This window comes from Dendronephthya gigantea, unplaced genomic scaffold (genome assembly GCF_004324835.1).
Source record: "Dendronephthya gigantea isolate DGI-Jeju-01 unplaced genomic scaffold, DenGig_1.0 000149F, whole genome shotgun sequence".
Taxonomy (NCBI): domain Eukaryota; kingdom Metazoa; phylum Cnidaria; class Anthozoa; order Malacalcyonacea; family Nephtheidae; genus Dendronephthya; species Dendronephthya gigantea.
The window spans coordinates 359267-379175 of NW_021163159.1; the positions used below are offsets into that span (position 1 = coordinate 359267).

At 36.6% G+C, this 19909-nt stretch overlaps 1 protein-coding gene across 1 annotated transcript; it reads left to right on the forward strand.

Moving 5' to 3' along the window:
* Positions 1 to 791: 791 nt before the first annotated feature.
* On the forward strand, positions 792 to 19644 carry LOC114536845. The gene is made up of 11 exons (XM_028558185.1): positions 792 to 967; positions 1710 to 1921; positions 10413 to 10521; positions 11466 to 11542; positions 12185 to 12273; positions 12590 to 12729; positions 13246 to 13377; positions 14702 to 17166; positions 17751 to 17863; positions 18379 to 18523; positions 19160 to 19644. The coding sequence occupies exons 2-11, from the start codon at positions 1721 to 1723 to the stop codon at positions 19277 to 19279; spliced, it is 3591 nt and encodes a 1196-aa protein (XP_028413986.1). The 5' UTR covers positions 792 to 967; positions 1710 to 1720; the 3' UTR covers positions 19280 to 19644.
* Positions 19645 to 19909: the final 265 nt, after the last annotated feature.

Sequence of the window (19909 nt, forward strand, 5' to 3'; positions counted from 1 at the left end):
CATCTAAAATAGACTAAGGATCAATAGAGAGACTAGTAGATTTACTGGGAGGATTGAATATTGATTTATCTTAATTGTTTGAATGAAAATACTCATGAATTGGCATTAAATATGAGTGAAAGCTCCAGTGCCTGACATTTTCAAATCCCATAAGAGTTCTAATAAAAAAACAACATAGCCAAAACTTAAAAGATCAGTTATTGATCCTTTTTCATAAAATATAGTTTTTCATAGCGTAACTAAGTCATGTACCATTGATCAAAAAGGCTGAAGCATATTTGCCGTTTTTAACATTAATTTCAAAGGAATTACTGCAACAGACGCTTTGGTAGTTGTCTATACCAAAGGCGAAAAACGAAAATGTTGTGAAAACCGGCTTACCTGAGGTAAAAATTAATATCCCGATAGATTAATTAGGCCATTCACAGCATCATAAGTAGAGCAAGAAACCACTTCTCCATATAACTTGTTGAACAGTGAAAAAGAGACTTTAGATGAAATGCAGAGAAAATATATGCCGAAAACAATACCGAAAACCGAAAATATTTTCATAAAAATCGGGAGGGTGATGGACACGTTTTTGACTTTGTATCGCGGTATGTCAGTGGTAATTACCATGGGCAAAGGGGACCATGTGGCGTCAGCAAAACTCAAAATCCGCCATGTTTTTTGCTTCACTTTTTTGACAGGAGCCGGTCCTCCAGGAATTATTATATAGCTCAGTGGTCTTTGCCTCTATGGTGTGCACGATCGATGTTTTGCCATATAAACTTCATAGCCAACATATATACATTGTGGAATAGTGCTTGATGTGTTGTTTTTTTTTGCTTTTTTATACCTAAGTTTTCAGTCCTGTTTTTAAACTGTTGAAGTTATCGAAAGGGGAAAAACCGTTGGTTTAATGTTAAAAACGTTTGGATACGTATTTTTATACCATCGCCAGACGCCAATACGTGGTTTTTAATTGGTAAGTGATTGGCACCAATATAGGCTTATATAACCTGGTTATGTAATAGTGCGATGTTTCATACTAATGCTGATATACCTATAGGCAAGACATATAGCCTATTTCGTTTTACACTTTAGCTTTGCAATTGATCAACCAGGTCAATTGATTGATTGTTTATATAAATTTGCATATTTGTTTAATGTTATGTTGAAAATATAAATATCATGGTGGGTCTTTTCAGGGCAAGATAGAATAAAATTTATCTCAGATAGTGGCATAGCCAGCAAATTCAATAATTAGAGGGTGGAGATATTTAAATACCATTTCTGTTTTGCTTGACCAATTCCTTTTGAAATCGATTGTCTTAATTTACAGTCTGTTGACATAAATATATGAATATAGCCCCCCTCCCCCCTATTACCGATGCTGGCAAATTCTTAAAAATGTATACATTTCCTATTTGAAGTTCCAATTGTGTTTACATGTAACTTAAACCAGACTTAGACATTTTAAATTGGACAGATAATCTTCGGTGAGCCATAAATCATATTTGCAAAAACGTTTTGGACTATGAGTTGGATATTCATATTAGAGTTTATGGGGAATCATCTATTTAAATATAGTATATAGCCCATTTAAGCTGCGGTAAGGCATACTGATTAGTTAAGCTAATTATCTTTGAAAATGATAAAGTAAGAAAAGCCCTGGCCCCTGTTTACGTGGGAGTTAGTGACTCCATATTCCACTCATAATCTTTCAGGATGTGGCAACATGACAGACATTCTTAAGTCATTGGGAAATAATGAACAATTGGAAAAGGTGTTATATGAACTTCTTGGTCAACTAGCATCCCCCACAGATACAAATACTGATAGAAAAGAAAAAAAATGTGCACACTCTAATGAGGATGAAACTTCACCAGTTTGTAAATCTGTACCTATATGGCAAAGTGATGATGTTGGATTTGTTAAGGTAGGATGATACGAGGTTTAAGGAATTTGTTCATTTGGGGGGAGGGAATGAAAGTGCATGCTGTTGTATCATGATTGTAGGGGACCTGTTTTACTGACAACACAATTTGATATATTCCTGTAGTCTGTATCACACAACCATATATATGGTACCAGTGTGGTGTATTCTGTTAAATCTAGCCAATTATAACAATTGGCTGCCTGCCGTGTATTTGGTGGATTGTTCTAGCTGTTATATTTAACCTGAGTTAACTAGCAAAAATTTACCTTTGTGAAATTTACCTGTGCAAAAATGTACCCATGTGGGTTATTAAGTTAACAATCCTAGTTATTAAAGATTAGGGATTCCTTTTCAGCGGTTAAGTTTGAACATAAATGATTAAAAGTGACTCTGTTTGTTATAATATTCAAGCGCTTGATTCCACAATGTGTGAATTTACAAATTTTTTGATGGTTTATTGATTGCATATTTAATATTTTCGTCAGGTCAAGCAGTGTTAGATGAAAGCGTTTTCTAAATTCAAACTGTCCAATGGGAAAGCTAGATTTCTGCTACGTGATCATAAAATTTTTTATCGTTCGCGTTTACATCATTTGTATTCACTACAGTGGTACCGGAAGATTTTAATATTCACCGGTGAATATCTCTCATCAGCAACTGTTCCCGCCACCCCACCGAGATTTCTGCCACTATACTGGAAATACTTTTATGAAGATTTGTACTGTATGTGGCCATTTTACAAGCTATTAGCTTATATCCTTAAATTCGGTTTAATACAGTATATCATTTATAAACTCTCTGCTCGGGGGATTCGGCGAAATATTTCCCCCATGCAGTAATAATATTATATATACACTTAATGTATGCTCCCGAGGGAAATAGTGAGTTTTGTTTTCCGAAGAGTCTAAATGTTTTCCTAAAAGTGAGACTCGATGGAAAACAAAACTCACTATTCCCCGAGGTAGAGTACGTTAACTTTTTTGTTATATAGGAACGAAAACATACATGTTACACGACAATTTTATTTAAAAAAGACTTGTTTTCCTGGCGGAAAAAAAATTGCATTTATTTAAACGAATAAACCAATCACATTTTTTTAAAGTACACAGCACCTATATAACAATTATAATTATATACCATCGCTTCACGGCTTCACCGACATTGGAATTTTGCCGAATCTCCCTCACTCCAGCTCTATAAATGATAAATATTTGCTAATGTTATAGAAAATTGCAACGGCAATGCAACTTTGAAAAACAAGCGATGTCAATCAATTGTCGATTTCGCGGTTCAGTCGCGCTTTAATTGTAGTATGACGTGAATACCGGAAAGGCCTATCGCTAATGAAATTGCTGTCGCGACATCTTTACGGCTTTATCCTGCAATAAATATCAGAGTTTGTTCCAAACGAGATTTCAATACAATAGTATGGCTGGGTCACTTTCTGACCAGTCCATCGCCAGCGGAACATTTCCTTTATTCTATCGAATATACGGGGACGAAAGACAAGAGGAATTTTGTCCTATCGTTTTAATTCATGGAATGTTTGGATCGACTGTAAATTGGCACGAATTCTGCAAATCCTACCGTGATTTGACTGGAAGAAAGGTAGGTTATGAGTTATGACCGGTCTAGAAACTAAGATCCATTTCGAGACAGATGTTTGGCGATACCTCGTACGGTAATTGCCATGTATACTCCTCTGCCATTTTTAAGGTGGCTCGATAGTGCAGGATAAGATGGCTTAATCTTTTAATACTTTTTTTATTTAATACTTTCTAATTGTAATACTTATCCATGTCACTCATGGATTATGTAAATTGCACTTCCCTGTTTAAATTATCTAGAGCCTCTCGAATTCGCCGCCACCACTTACCGAATATTTTGTTCGTTTTTTTTGAAACTCCATGGCAGCCAAGTAGAAACAATTTATTTCGGTGGTGCATGGCATTTCCAAGGCGGAAAGCGCGAAATATTTTGCAATTCGCTGGCGATACGCTTATTGACTTGAAATGCATGCGTATTCTCTTTTGCTCGGCGGGGGGAGGGTGTGGATAATATTAAAAGATATTAAGAATTTTTTCAACCCTTTTTTTTAAAAAATGAGCATGCATATTGCCTCAAAATTTTATAAAGCACATTAGCCTAAAAATATAATAATGTACTTGACTATAATTCAGCAAACACAGTGTTAACTGAACTAAGTTTTTAATTTTCAAATACAGATGATCTCTGTTGATTTTCGTAATCATGGTCGCAGTCCACGTAGCAAAACAATGACGCTTCAATTAATGGTCGGCGACGTTATCAGAACATTAAAGCAGTTGAACGTTTCTAAAGCTATTGTAATTGGTCACAGTTTGGGCGGTAAAGTTGCAATGGAGTTAGCTTTGAACAAGCCAGATAGCGTGGAGAAGTTAATAGTAGAAGACCAACCGCCTGCTACTATGTCTCTAGGCACTTTACCTATGGTATTTTCTGCAATGAGAAATCTGGATTTAACCAAAGTTAACAATAGCAATGCCGATGCAATGTTGGCGGAGTCTATTCAAGTGAGTCGCTATACCGTATTCAAATCTTCAATGCAAAGACATATTTTGTGTTTAGCATTTATATATCTTTTTGCTCACCAAATTTGAAGACTAAGTATTAAGAATTTGGGCTACGTCTATATGTGTGCCTCGAGCCATAGCTCGGCCTTTGTATTGGTAGAACAGTAATGAATAGGCACGAGTACCATTTTTAGCCGTGCCGTGCCAATGATTTTAGTGTAGTGTAAACGGGGCTTATGTGTGGTATGCAGTGTATTACATTTTATAATGCGAGAGAAACCATTACAGTAAATTTAATAATTCTTATCAAGACCGAATTCTTGTTCTTTAATTAAGGTAGTCTACGACACTAAAAATCATGATTTATGCTGTTATAAAAATCTCAAGGCATGCAATCTTAAATCTCTCCCTAATCTATCCCGGAATATTTTCTCTCAAAAAATATACAACGAACGCAAACTAAAGGGGTCGATTGGTTTATTCTGTTGTTTCATTGTTCTATTGTATTGTTCTCTATAATTTATGAATACATGCAAAATGTTTTTTGTCGCTTTTCTTAGCGCGATATCTCAAAAAGTAATACAGCTAAAGTGATAAAATTTTCATGGTTGACTTTGAAGATATTTGGCTCAGAGGTGAACCTAAAGAGTTGTATTCCGTAACTTCAGTCTAAGTAAAATAGCAAATGTTTTGAATAGATCGTAGAAGTTTTATATCTATAGTCGGCCAAGCGTTTAATACTGTAAACGTTTTATTTGTTTGTAGGTTCAGCTCTGACGCAAAAATTTAAACTGAATAAAAACCAATTCTGTGTTCTAGCGTGAAAACCTGGTTAGTTATAGGAAGACTAAAGTTTAATGTTATCCAAAGTCAAAGAAAAAATGTTTAGACTGTCAGACCTCATTAAAGAATTTAATAGAATTAGCAATTATTTTCTGTTCATTCTACATCTCATTTTCTTTCAGAGTGCAGTTATCCGTGCCTACTTGCTAAAAAATTTACATGAAAATAATGAAGGAATGTTTCATTGGCTAACGGATCTGGAAAATATGTACAATAATCTGGATGTTTTTGTGGATGTGAAGGGCTCCTTATCCAGGCGAAACACTCTTTGTCGAAGGAGGAGAATCTCATGTTCCGTAGGAAAATATTATTTTGTTTCATTAAATTATTCCACCGCCCCTTCCACGGGCTTTTGTGCTAGAGCATGCATGTTGTAGATAATGCAATGGACCACTTGACTTGAATAATAGACCAACTTGTGATCTAGGTAACAAGCAGGAAATAAATCACGACAGCTAAAAGAGCATACTGAAATTATAGTACAATTGCGAACTGCCAAGTTTGGCTGCGAAATGTGAAGTAGTACGGAAAATTTAGCCATGCAAAAGTAGGCAATTTTTGTATACTTTTGCATTAGGGGTAGAGGTGTGTATATACACTATTACACTCCTTCAGCAATAGTGCAAAAGTATACAAAATTTGCCAACTTCGCATGGCTATATCTTTGGTACTTTACAATATTTCGCAGCATTTCCTTTTCGGAAATTCCGTTCTTGTCGCTTAAATGAAAAGTTGGTATATTATGCAAGTGGTCCATTCAGTCTATAAACAGAGATCTATGAAAAAGAGCTGGGGAAACAAGTAGCTATATCCGTATTGAAAGTAGACATACACTGTATCTTGCAATATACAACATAAATTTACAACATTTTCTTGCTGCTTTCTCAAAATCCTATTGTTTTACAAGCAAGCCGACCATTTTCTAAGACTAAGTTGATCAATATTTGAAAATATTATTTTTTGTTTGTTCCAGCACTGTTGACCTTAACGAGGCAAGAAAACTTTTTCCAAAAGCCAAACAAGAAATCATCCCAGGTGCTAGTCATTTTGTGCACAATGATAAGCCTTGTGAATTCCAAGAAGTGGTTAATAAATTTATCGCTGATTCTTGATTATGATGAATTCGAATTTTTATAGGGAAATAATTTTTAAATGCATGGGGCGATGAATCTGTTATCTTCCACAATTGTCGAGTGTTTTAAAAGCCCTTAGGCATTTAATTATAACACTTCAGCCTTCAGGACACTTAACACTTTGTCTTTGCTATGATGATATCAAAATTTCATCTTTCCGTTAGCCGAATCTTCCGAAATACTAGCTAGATTCAGGAAAGCCTTCGTTATTTCTAAACATAAACATTCTCTTACCATCCAAGATGAAAGTATTTCAATTCTGCGTAACCCTGTGATTTTTACTGTTTGTAAAAAACTCGTCTTCTAATATGTCTTGTCTAACTTTTCAGTCATGCGTCATTCTACACCTCCTTTTCCACTTATATGTATAATAAAATTATGGTGAATTAGCTCATACCGAGTCTCAAAATTAATTATAGTTTTTGAATTGATGTATCATTTAAGAGGTTCAGAGGTATCAATTATAATTTATGACTTTTAAACTACAGAGATTTTATGTATATAGACTTTATAGTGTTTAGGACAACCTTCAATTTTGGTATACGCGCGGCATTTTCTTTTTAAATCAATATTTGGCGAGATTCAAATGTTTTAATGCTTCAATCTCGATTCACATTCGACATATTTGTGCATGATTACATGCAGTCTTTGGGTTTTGGAAGAAAGTCATCGTTTATTGCAGAGTAAAAACAATCACAGTTCATGTTCCTTATGCAACCTCTTAAATATAGTCTTTCTGATACACATGTGATTCACAAATCATCCAAAACTATATTTCCGGGCCATGGCATGGTAATAAAGCACGCAATGCTGTATCAACTAAAATGTCTAAGCACATTTACAAATGAATATAAATCATCCAATGACAACCTTTATGTCGTGCGTTTTGTGTTGCAGATTTTAGTAATTTTTGGCATTTTTTTACTTTTTTGAATCGCTTCTTAAACAAAATCTAAAACATCTCATTCACTACTGCAGGCATGCTTACATACATTAACATCGTAAATCAAAATTTTTTAATACCCGTTTGAGGCACCTGGTAAACCTTATAATTATGTATTTTCATATGATTGTCTGAATGTGTCTTAAAGACTAAAGTGCCTATACCATTGTTAGTGTACGTCTCACGGACCGAACGATAATTCGCAGTCACGGGCTCGCGCGAGATGTAGGTGGTGGCGTGGTGCGCTGATATTTCAGTCGAACTCGACAGAATAGAATTAGCAATCAATGCGTACACAGACAGTTAATAAATGATTACTTTAATATTGAAATGATTGGTTGACCAATGACCATGCAAATTGCATATCAGATCAGCGTGGTAGCAAAGGTTGTAGGGTGGGTTTATCACAGTGGGTAGATATAGGTAGCAGAAATGTAGATACGTAGTAGATAGTAGGTTCGAACTAGAGAACACGAAACAACTATAGCCATACTAAATACAGTATTGCATGATCACATATGTGCACATACATCACGCAACTTTGACCATCTCATGGGGCCTATACATTAGATATATAAAGTAGTCCGTCATGAACAATAACCTGCATGCAAGACAACTTGAATAGTGTTTCATTTACAAAACTAAATTTAAGGTTTGTAAATGCGAAAATATGTAAAATCAGGAATTGCAAATAAATTGATGATAAACCATGTGAATTCCTTGAAATGGTTAATTAATTTATCTCATAATTTGCAGTGATTATTTTTTGTGACAATTTTTTTTTGAAATGTACAGTGTTGTTTTCAAAAAGATGTTTTGTTTTCATTGTATTGAGAAGTGGGCATCTTCACAACAAACACAAAAAAAAAGTAGGAAAATGTAGATGTGAGTAGTTTTCAAATGATAAGCAGTGATAAGCTAAGTATAAAGTAACTATAGTTGGAAGTTGTGCTCACTGTAAATTACGGCTTAGTGTAGCTACTTCCTGGTTGCAGGCGTAAAAGTAGCATAATATATTTGAAATGCATAGTCAATGAGAATATATCATTGATGGGGAACCCCATCAAGAAACTTTTCATTATTGTTTTACTTTATAGTTAACAGGGAGATATTTAATAAATAATTTACTTTTTTGACAAATCAATTAGATATCTAATGTGAATGTCTGAGTATTGTGGTAATCCTGCACCTAATTGCTCATTTCTGCATACTCCGCATGAAATGCAGATTAAATTGTTTCAAAATGTACAATATTTTTGGACTTTATCCTTTATATTGTTTTATATAAATATATATAAGTGTTTAATTATATATACATCATTATACTCCTCGTTTTAATGTATAACCATGGTGTCAGCAATATTCACAGAATTTCCTAGTTCTCAAATGATTAACTATACAAAATCTATTAGTTGAATAAATTAATTGTTTTCTAAAGCAATTCCTTACTTTGCATTTATGAAAGTTATATGCATGTTTGTAAATCATTGCACTTACACTAATTTTGACTGCATAGATGTTAATGTTCAACTATTTTAGTCTATTTAAACTATTCTCATTTCAAAAAAAATATATTTCTCTGAAAGTGAAAATCCAGTTGAATGGCCAGTATACCTATTTCGAAATGTGATATTGTGATTGGGTGCAGAGTCATTGCAAGCTGTGTACGCCAAGCAGTGACCAAGCTTCGAGAGGTGAACCAACATCACCGTATTCACCAAGCAATACCGCTCCAATTATATTGAGACACAACTCCCTTTCGTCTTTTGGATCTTCACGAGACCTATACTGTTCTGGATCATCATTGACCAGAGCGGTCATCGCTGCATAACCACTGTCAATTTTCTTAAATTTTACAATGTATACGCAATTTCCTGTCCAGCTGCGATGTAAATACAGGCTTTCCTCCTCCTCGGCATAATATATAAACCATTTTTCCTCCATTGCTTGGGGAATAAAACCAAGCTTTATTTTCGCCATTTGCTCTTCTGTAAACCCGGTATTTATTTGCACTGTTTTGCTTTTCTCAGGTATATCTTTCGTGTTCCAGTTGGTCTTCTTCGCTGTAATGTTGACAGCCATGTTTAAAATGCATTCCACAGTTCCACGCTGACCTCATAAGTAACTTGGAGTGCACTTGCAGCCTCGTACCCAGGCGCTTTAATAGTAAAATATATAATATTGCATTCAGTTATAGTATAGAGGTCAGTTGAATAAAGGTGAGCGCGCGGGGGTGCTTGGGGTGGTCAGTTGAATAAAGGCGAGCGCGCGGGGGTGCTTGGGGTGGTCAGTTGAATAAAGGCGAGCGCGCGGGGGTGCTGACCTCTATACTATAACTGAATGAAACATTATATATTTTACTATTAAAGCGCCTGGGTACGAGGCTGGTGCACTTGGTAGCTAGTGAATGACTGAATGTTGGAAATATGCATGCCCCATACTTGCCTGAAGCAAAGATTTTTTTTGTTTCTGAGCTGAAACGCCTGACCCTAAGGCTTAAGCGTCGGGGCTGTATATCATAATGATTAATGAAGCTGTTAAAAAAGTGCGGTTTGGTATTTTTATTTTTCGGATGTCTTTAAAAAGACCTCCGGAAAATTGGTGAAAAATGTGTTTACAAGACGAAAACAACTACATTTCGGACAAAATATTATAATAAAAACTATAGCTACAATGACGACGACTTTTACCAATGAAATCTGAACGTGTAAAATATGTTGCACCCAAAAAGACGTACTGCACATTTTTTAGGGAAAAATATGGTCGAATGTGCGGAAAGGCAGATTTGAATTATAATAAAAGCCCAATTCAGTTAAGGCTTACGTAGGCTAACGTTACTGTTGCCAAAACCTAATTAATATGAAGTGTGTTTGGTGAAAATTTCTCTGTGTAACTAACTAACATGTTGTAACTATATATAACCTTCGATTTCGAACTGCGGCGGTCATCCTGTTATATGGCCTCCATTAGCTTCATCAATGCGTGCAACGTGGTTAATTTGTATTTATTGCTTTGACTAGAATTCAGTTTTTGCTGATGAAAAGAAAGGATCCCAAACAACAAATCAAGACAATGTGATTGACTCAACTCTTGGCAGACCTCGTTATCAATGGCGCGATTCCGAACCTGGTAAGTTCCTGTAATGTTTACACAATCATTCTTTTCTTTCATATATCTTATTTGCGATCTCATCCTCTATAAGTTATAACACAAATCGACCCTTTTTTTAACAATGAGTGAAAAACACTGTCATCAACCAATAATGTCTTCTTGTTTGAAAAAAAAGTGGTATGTTAACAAATGGCAAAATTTCAGTAGGTAATTTATACTGGTCCGGTTGATGTTTGGATAATCTTTGTATGCCCCATAATCCTAAATCGAGAATTTCTTGTGTTTTCGCTTTTCTGACATCCGTTCGAGTTATTTATATCCTTTGAACCTTAAAAATTCACTTCGAAAGCTATTTGCAATAACGGGGAGGAATTTTGTTTAATCAACAATTTTGTTTTAATTACGATTTCGGTAAATTTTGATTAATTCCGGTAAAAAGGTACATAATTTACCATTTCACATGAAATATTAAAAATAAAGGCATTTTGATTGGCTGTGCGTGAAAAATGTAAACCCATTTCACGATTAGTTTACACAAGTTGTACACAAATGTGCGCATGACTTCAGACAAGTGCACGAAAAATGTACATGATTACAGAAGTATAGAATTTTTTTGCACGAAATTCCTCCTTGTTATTTGAAATTTGTGAACGGTCGTGAAATACTGAAGATTCTTAGAACTAATAAGAGATGAATATAATTTTTTCGGAGAGTCCTTTTGTAAAAGGAAAACTAAATTATTTTTAATTACCAGTGCCCCGCTTTAAATACAGTGATGGAAATTGTGACTTGCGCCATAGTATGGATTTAGTTAAGCTCTCCTTGTTTTAAAACATTACAAATTTAGGAACGGTAGTCTTATTTGAGAGATAGAAAGGAAAACGTGATTAGTGAGTTGGCTCGGGAGGAACACGTGACCAGTCATTATTTCATATATCCTTCTTATTTTCCGAATGTGCAAGGTCCACGACGTTCTAGTCTCGATACGACGAAACTTTACTCGGTTTATGTTGGTCATCTTCCCAAGGATATCACGAAGGTAATACGACATGCAAACAACTCTCAACTTTCTGCATCATTGTGAATAACTAGTCATATTTATAATCTCCTTCGTTTTTCCGTAAACAAAACCAGTCGAAAGCACCGTCTTCAGACTCTCCTATACATTAAAGTGTTTGAAATATAAATTTTCAAAAGATTCGCTTTGTTATTGCATGAATTAGTCACGATATTCAAAAGGAAATGTTAGTCGTCCACCGAAAACGAGTTGTAAAAGTGCCAGGAAGCATTTGTGTCCGATCTATTTCTAAAAACTTAAAGGACACCAAAGGATATTTGCAGTTGACCGAAAATAAAAAACCAAGGAAGTTTTAAGTACAGGAAAATAGCAAAAATGGCAGCCCAGTTGTGTCGAGGTTTCAGCCTCTTTCTTAATTGTCTTCTGCTATTAGTCTGGTCTGTGAACAGGTAATACCTTTTTCCAACTCAATTGGTGGAAAACATATTCGGTAGATTGACATTGCCTGTAAAAGAGATTTTCGAAAAATGAACTAAATATCCCGAGTTCTGTAAACACTATATACTCCGACCATTAAAATTAATACAGTTGTTGTACTCGCAACCTTGTGACATCCAATTTTGCTGATAGTTTATTTAGCTGATAGCATTACCTTTTTTATAGGGTGAATTAGAAGATTTGTTCAGTGACATTGGCGATGTTGCTGATTCGTTTGTCTTCCCACCATCGAATGGACACTCTTACACCTATGGGTAATTATAAATCGAGTGCTGTTATCAATTTAACTTCCCTTCTAATTTGATTTAACTGTTCACTTTTGTAATAAACATTTAATCCAAAAATTTTCTATATCTGATCATCGACCAAACACGCATTTTTTGCATATATTGAGGAGGGGTAGGGCGACGTAATGAAGAGGGGGAGAAGAGTTCTTGCCAATTTTTTTTCTTAAAAAAGTAGCTTTAATGAGATTGGGGAGCTAATTATTGGAATGCATAATGGCAATGTTTTCGACAGTTCACTCTGCATTGTTCTATTAGTTGTTTTAAACGGTGATTTTTTGTTTAGTTTTGTGCGTTTTCAAACTTTGGAGGAAGCCGAGGACGCTGTGAAACAAAAAAACATGAAAGTCATTGGAAACAGACAAATCAATGTAGAGTTCTCCGCGTCCACTAGGCGTGATTTACAGAATAACTCTGCGAGTGAAGGTAGGTGTTTTTAGGTCATTACGAGTGCTCCTGTTTGATTGAATCAGCATGTTGCAATAAACTCTATAAACACTGAAGGGATAACTTATAGTTATTTGGTCGCCATCTTTCTTTATCTAGTACAGTTATTCTCCGGTCTCAATTCAAATAATTGCTACAAACCAGTCGATTAAAACACTGCATCGCGAACATAATTGCTGTCTAAAGCACTATAAGATATGTCGACACTACAAGATTCTATTTTGTCCACATCGGAAAAACGTCTTGTAGTGGCTGTGCAATGACCTAAAATGAAGGACAATTGTACGCTGTCAAACGTTTTAAAAGAAAAAAAACTTTTCCCCATGATTTATTCCTATCGAGGTACCTTAACAATAGACTTCGCATGCAAAGTAAAATGTTGCTTACTAGTATGATGGATGATAATGACAATTTTTTACGCTTGCCGCGCATGCACGTTTTAAAAATCATACGCGCCCCTGATAAACCTCTTTCTTGCTTTTAACTTCTCCACAGACAACAGGCCGTTGCTGCAAAGAGAATATCCAAAAGTTCATCGACAATCGCCTTCGGAAAAAGACGAAAAACAAGTGGTAGAGAAACTCAAAGCGAATTTTCGTCGGTTAAACAGTAATTTGTCCACAGTTGGTATGTATTATTGATGCATCCGGTTGTTGCATCAGGAGTGAACACCCCATGAACAAGTATTGTTAACAATGTTGTTGAACCTTGTTGAAACATTCATGTTGATGCCAGGTTGTTGCAACAAGTTGCAACAGTATTATTGATAGTTCAATCACAGGTAGCCCGCTATTGGGTTTGCTTTTAGTTGAATATTAAATACAATCTATTCAAAACGACATGAAGTATCACCTTCCTTCATTACATATACATAATACATTACACTGCACCGCACGAATTAGCGCTTGCGATAATATGTCAGCAGTTGAATGAAGGAAGGTGATACTTCATGCAACCTCGAAGACCCTGGTTAAGGCTGGTCACGTGATTCTTTTGTTTACGCTTCTCCCGTGTGGGGATGGACACAAGTCGCATAAATCACATCAGTTGAAACAGCGTGTTTCTAAGGACTGAATATCGAGCGCTGCTGTACTACAAAGCGAAATAACCTGTGTCGTTATTGTCATTTGGCTTCTAAACAGTTAAGACTAGCCTTCGAGTGTCTGTATTGAATATCAACAGAACTTGTGATGATACTAAAATTGATTCTATCGACGATGATACACAGTGGCGTAGCCAGCCTGACGATTTTGTCCCACTGTGTACATTTCGAGTTATTATAATTATTCATTTCCTTAGAAATTGATTGTTTTCACTGTCAATAAACACCAAAATATCAGCATAGCGGGACAAATCGTCAGGCTGGCTACGTTACTGTCTACACACACACACACACACTTTGAATTTAAATTCGGTTTATTGTTCTTTGGGGTTTTTTGCTGCGCCATACTAGCTGTATATATTTAGGCCCGGTTTACACTATACCGGATTGCTTCCGGAGTGGGTCAAATTTTGTAGCTATTAAAAGGCAGTAAAAATTTTACTGTCAGAGATCAAAGTAAATATACCAAATCTATCAACCTAATAAGCATTTACTACTAACCATCGGCATCGCCCTTTAACATTGTTAACAATACTGTTCACTGGGTACAGCACAACATCTTGTCATCAGGTAAAGCGAATTAATTAAGGTCTTAGGGTCGAAATGACCTTAACCTATTCTCAAACTTTAAATTGGTAAGAAGTCCGACTTGCTCGATTGAAGCCGGACACTCGAATGCGAGCTCTTAGTGGGCCATTTTTGGTAAGCAGAACTGGCGTTGCGCTTGCTCATCATTCACTCTTGTTTTCAAGTATTGTTGCCTTTTTCGCCTAGGTTTTAGAATGTCTTGTGTAGGGGGGAGGGCAGCTTCAGACAACTTGTTGCAACATTTCTTTCTTTTTTAACCAGGTCATCAAAATCCGGAGGAAGTTTTCGAGAACTTTAAGGCTATTTTGAAGATATTGATTAACTATCCAATGACACTCGCAGCACCGGTGGCTGAGATGGGCAAAGTGGAGTCGAATGACGTTTCCTTGGAAAGTGGCCTTAAAATCGATGAGGTAAAACAGCCTGGAATTCCGTTTGGTAAGGTAGCAAAGCAACAGCAAACCTTGCAAAACAACCATCCAGCCAGCTCTCAAACAACTAGCTATCTACCATCTTTTGCATCATCTGCAAAAGATACAGCCGCTGTTGGCAAGGACTATCTTCCAAATGCTCGTACTAAGTTACTACTAACAGATGAATTCGGGGAACAAAACACAACTATGCCACTCCGTCAAACAGCCAGCCAATTCCGTCAAACAGCTAGTCAACTACCATCACCTCCACTCGACACTGCAAAAAATACAACTTGCATGAACTCTTCCCTTGGTGGAAACATGCCTCCTGAATCTGGTGGTCCCCCATCAATCACAAATCAGGTCAGGGAAAAGCAAGAAACCATCACACATGAACCTACAAAATCTACAAGAACTTGCAGTACGAAACCTCTTCTTACTTTGCCTAACCTAGCTACGCCATTATTGATGAAGAGTGGCCTTTTAGATTGTGAAAGCGAGAAAGAAAGTTCAGGAGAAGATAATCTATTGACGGGGTCGGGTTTTAGAGAATACAACGCACTGTCTGCTTCAAATTCTGGCGAAGAAAATGTGTTAGCTAGATCAAGCTTAAGAGAAAATAATGCATTGCAGGATAATATCTTGGTTGCTTTGAGTTCAAGGGAAGACAGTGTATTGCCTCGTAGATCTAAAATTTTGGACTCAAATTATACCCTAAGTGCGAGTTCCAGCGATGTCGAGCAACACATAAACACCTCGTCCAAGTTGAAACCATCGCTCGGAGAAATGCGTGGCAATTCCTACCTAATTCCTTTGAGTAACATTACTTCGACGTTTTCTGAAGAAAAGTGTTTGTCGGAAAATACCAATCTCCAGGAAATGACAGATATTCCTGAAAACAACTCGACTCCTCCACGTGGTACGACTTTCGACATGTTGAATCAGCCGAGCTCCATCGCAGGTTGTTCTTACTACCCGTCACCCTTGAGTAATCTGAGCAGCGCATCACCGAAACAAGAAATGGCTACAAAAATTGATAAACCACCTTCGATAGCGAAGAATTTGTCATACAACAAAGACGCTCCGCTTCGTTTCGTGAGTGATATTCCACCCCTGTCGAATAGGGGGGATTTCCCTCTGAATCAATGTTCATCCCAGGGAATAGAAGCTGTGGAGGACCTTTCGATTTCGCGAAATCAAGCGTTACCTCCCCCAGATTTCCCAAACCCTACCGGCAAGAATTCGATGCGCTGTAAAAATGTTGTTGACGAGGCGGGAAAAAATGAGAAGTCTCCCTCTTTAACAAGCAGTAATGTTGAAATGATTGATTCACACAGACAGTGTTTTTTCCCTCTGCAAAATACTGAGGAGATGAAAGAACTAACTTCGACCAACAGGACATTTCTTGAACAACCACAACCGTTCAATTCACAGAATTGTACGAAATTTGAAGGTAAGAGCGAAAAGGAATCCATTTCTTTGGCGGCTAATGCTGAATCGATGTTGGAACGGCAGCAGAAGTCCCCAAGCGAATTATGTAGCACAATGCTGTCCCATAGGGCTCAACCCAAATTCTTACAAGTCTCAACAGGATTGTACGAAACAGGAAAATCTTCAAGCTTTGTAAACGTAGACACGCGAGAAAATTTCAAGACCCCTGAAAATATTACTACTACGAAGAGTTTGCTACCACCAAACGATCGGTTATCTTCGATACAATTAAACCTACTTACATCTGGTGAGTCGGTGAACAATACTAAAGTTTCAGCGTCGAGTAATGGATGCCATACTGAGAAATCAGATCTAACTCCCTCGGTGCAAAAACTTTTTGATAAGTTTTGCTCTAGCAACAACGAGAAAGGGACTGAAATCGAACGTCTTTCCGGCAACGATCACAATTTTGGAAATGCAAACGGAGTCAGGTCCTCTCGTGGACGGCGTCTTGCACCTTCATTTTCGTTCTTGTCGCAAAGAAAATGTCTGAAAGTGAAGGGCAACGACAACAGTGAAACAGCTTGTACCCAAGATGGAATTAAACATACTGAGCAATCTTCGGTTCGTGATTCTTCTGCTGCAGATGGAACAGAGAAACCCTGGAGCGAGGAGACAGCTAACGTTATGGTAGAAGACAATGCCATTGTTCACATCTCTGAAAACGAGAAATGGAATCCATCGTTTTGCTCGTCAGAATTCGATTTTGGATTTAACAGTGAAGCTGGTTCGACATCTCCAGTGGAGAAACCGGCATCTGAATCAAGAAGCTTGTTGGATTCCAGGTGCCCTAGTGACGATATTGAAACCATAAAATTGAAGGTATACCCTCATTTATATAAAGCTTATTTTACTGGAATATTGAACAATGTTTTTCACGTTCCTGCCAGTCATGTATCTCCGACGTGTGGATAACTTAGGGACTAAGAATTGTTCAGAAGAAATTAAAGTGAATGTAAAATTTTGATGTGGCTTGAACCCTTTTATTCCAATTCTAGTTGTACATGGTTAGACATCCAGTGCCGGTCGTAAAACTTGTTAAAAGTCGCGGTTTTTCAGTCAACCTCCATCGCCGTGCATTAACTACATCACTAACTATACTTAACTATCTTTAACTACCTTTTTATACAGTTTAAGTAGAAACATTTTTATACAATCGAGTCTAAAGTAATCCTTAAGATGTTTCATCGCAACATTATTATACAATGAAAATTTAACCGTGCTACATATAGTACTTTTCTTTCCAACCATAAAACGCAAGGCATTTTCTCATTTAAGTTGCCTTGTTTTAATTCTAAAAAAATCCATTTTTTCTCACGGACCAATAATTGTATGGAAGCTCCAATTCTTATGCATGGCATTGTATGTACCTTGCCTCAATCCATGTTTTTATGTCGATTGACTAGGACCAACTAAATGAACACGTCTTAAAGCTTGAAAATTTACAACGAACGTTGGATAAGTACCCACAACGCAGACCCAAAAGATCACTTTGTTTGTTTGATCATCATCCACGAGGGTGAGTACAAAGGTTTTTTAAAAATTGTTTATATTTATATATATATATATGGAAAACGCATCACGTGTAGTAGGTACAACCACGCGTGTATTTGCTTCTACACGAAGCTGATGAAGGCCCGTGTTTACGAACCTAAGCTTCGCAGAAACTATACGACAGTGTACTTACGACTCTCCTCGTTTCGTTTCATACCATTCATTGAACACTATGACATCTTGATGTACACAACGATTACACCTGTTCATCCCTGCTTTTTGTAAATATCTATATAGCGGTGAGAAAGCATGTGTGCATGAGAATCACAACGGGTTTAGCATGAAAATAATTGTTTATCGTGTATCGTGATAACATTGCTTTAAAGGTCTTTGCTTTAAAATATTCGAGGGGAAAGCAGTGATTATTAAAACTTAGATATTCCACTAATATATTGATATAAATTCTTCACGGAAAAGATGTGTCGTGGACACTTGAATAAATAATAAACTTATAAACAAACGCCACCGTTATTTTTTAAGCTTGGAATTGGAACGAAAAATTCATGATGCCGAGATATTATTGGAGAAGAGAAAGGAAATGCAGGCAGCCAGATCAAGCGAACGAGAACTTGCCTACGAGAAAGAGGTGTTTCATTCCGTGGATGATAACCCACTCATGAATCAGGTAAAATTATTCGCCATTTTCGTCAAAAAAACGTGCCTAGAACTGAGAAAGTAAATGCGGTCCCAAGTAGTTTAGTCATTCTATGTAATTGTTCAAGGCTAAATGGCCAGGCTCACACGAGAGGCAATTAAGGATTAATTAAGGATATTATCTTTATTGTATTTATCTTCATTGTATAAAGGAAGACGAAAATAATGCTATAACTACAGAGTAAAAAAGATTGAGGAAAATTTCCCCCTTCATTCATCGTCATTTGGGACGATGATTATAGAGGCCACGGGACTGCACTATATTCAGAACCTAGTTTAGAAGGTGCTCAAGAATGTGAAAGGGCGAAACAGTTTTTCCCCATACCGCGTGTCCTCGGGCTAGAAAGATGCTCCATTGCACACACATAGGCGTACAAGGCCGGGGGGGGGATGGTGTAGAGTGGAAACTTCCCCCCCAAACATTTAAATCTAAGAAATTTGGTCTACCAAAATTTTGAAATTTTTGCCGTAATTAGTGATAAGTTTGTTGATTTTTGCGTGAGTCGGGTAATTTTTTTCTTTTTTTATATTATCCCGTGGGATTTGGTTCCGTATGCCTATGATTGCGCATGCGGGGTATTACTATACCACGACCCTTAAATTTCAGATCGCTCGAGAGTTGAAGAAGGATTCTATTAGAAGCGAGATCTTTGTGACGGACCATAAATGTAAGATATTGGAAATGAAGATTGAGCTATTTCAATGCGAAGACCCTGCACAGGTATAGCAATCAACAACACTGATATAGAATAATGAAATCAGACCATGTTGTTACTTTTAAGACGAGTTAAGGCGAAGATGCATTTAACAAAGACAAAAAAGGGCGATTTCTTTTAAGTTTCTTTTTGTATTTCGTCGTTGCATGAGACTTTTCATTCTATGTGATGCGATTTTTACCCTTTGTGTGGATTTTTACTGGAATTTTACCAGCGAACTTGAAATAGTTTTTAGTATATTTATGCATATGTAATATATGTGATATTCCACTTAGCTAAGTTTTACTCTGCTAAGTTTTAACGTTATAGTTCTTTATTTTTTAAATAATCGTTTAGTATTTTACCACGCATGTTATAGATTTGAAATAAAATTTGTTACTAGCTATGTAACATAACACGATAATTTTCAATTCTGGCATGCATGGTTGTTTTAGTGGCCGAAATATCCACGCTCAAAATAGCTCTAACAGAGCACTTCTGACAAAATTTATCGATTCCCTCCTCCCTTTATTTTCACGCCGCGTAAAGCGCAACTCTGGTCCTGTGCAGTAAACCCATGAGTAGTTGCATGCAATTACGATTCTGCGATGTTTGACACCCTCTTTCAAAGAGGGTGTGAGTGCATGACACCCCTTAATGCT

Bases quoted from the DNA above. Each gene is read 5' to 3' on its own strand.
- LOC114536845 (XM_028558185.1), top strand. From the start codon at position 1,721: ATGACAGACATTCTTAAGTCATTGGGAAATAATGAACAATTGGAAAAG. The intron at 13,378-14,701 runs GTATGTATTATT...TTTTTTAACCAG, and splicing joins CAGTAATTTGTCCACAGTTG to GTCATCAAAATCCGGAGGAA. The intron at 18,524-19,159 runs GTAAAATTATTC...CTTAAATTTCAG, and splicing joins ATAACCCACTCATGAATCAG to ATCGCTCGAGAGTTGAAGAA.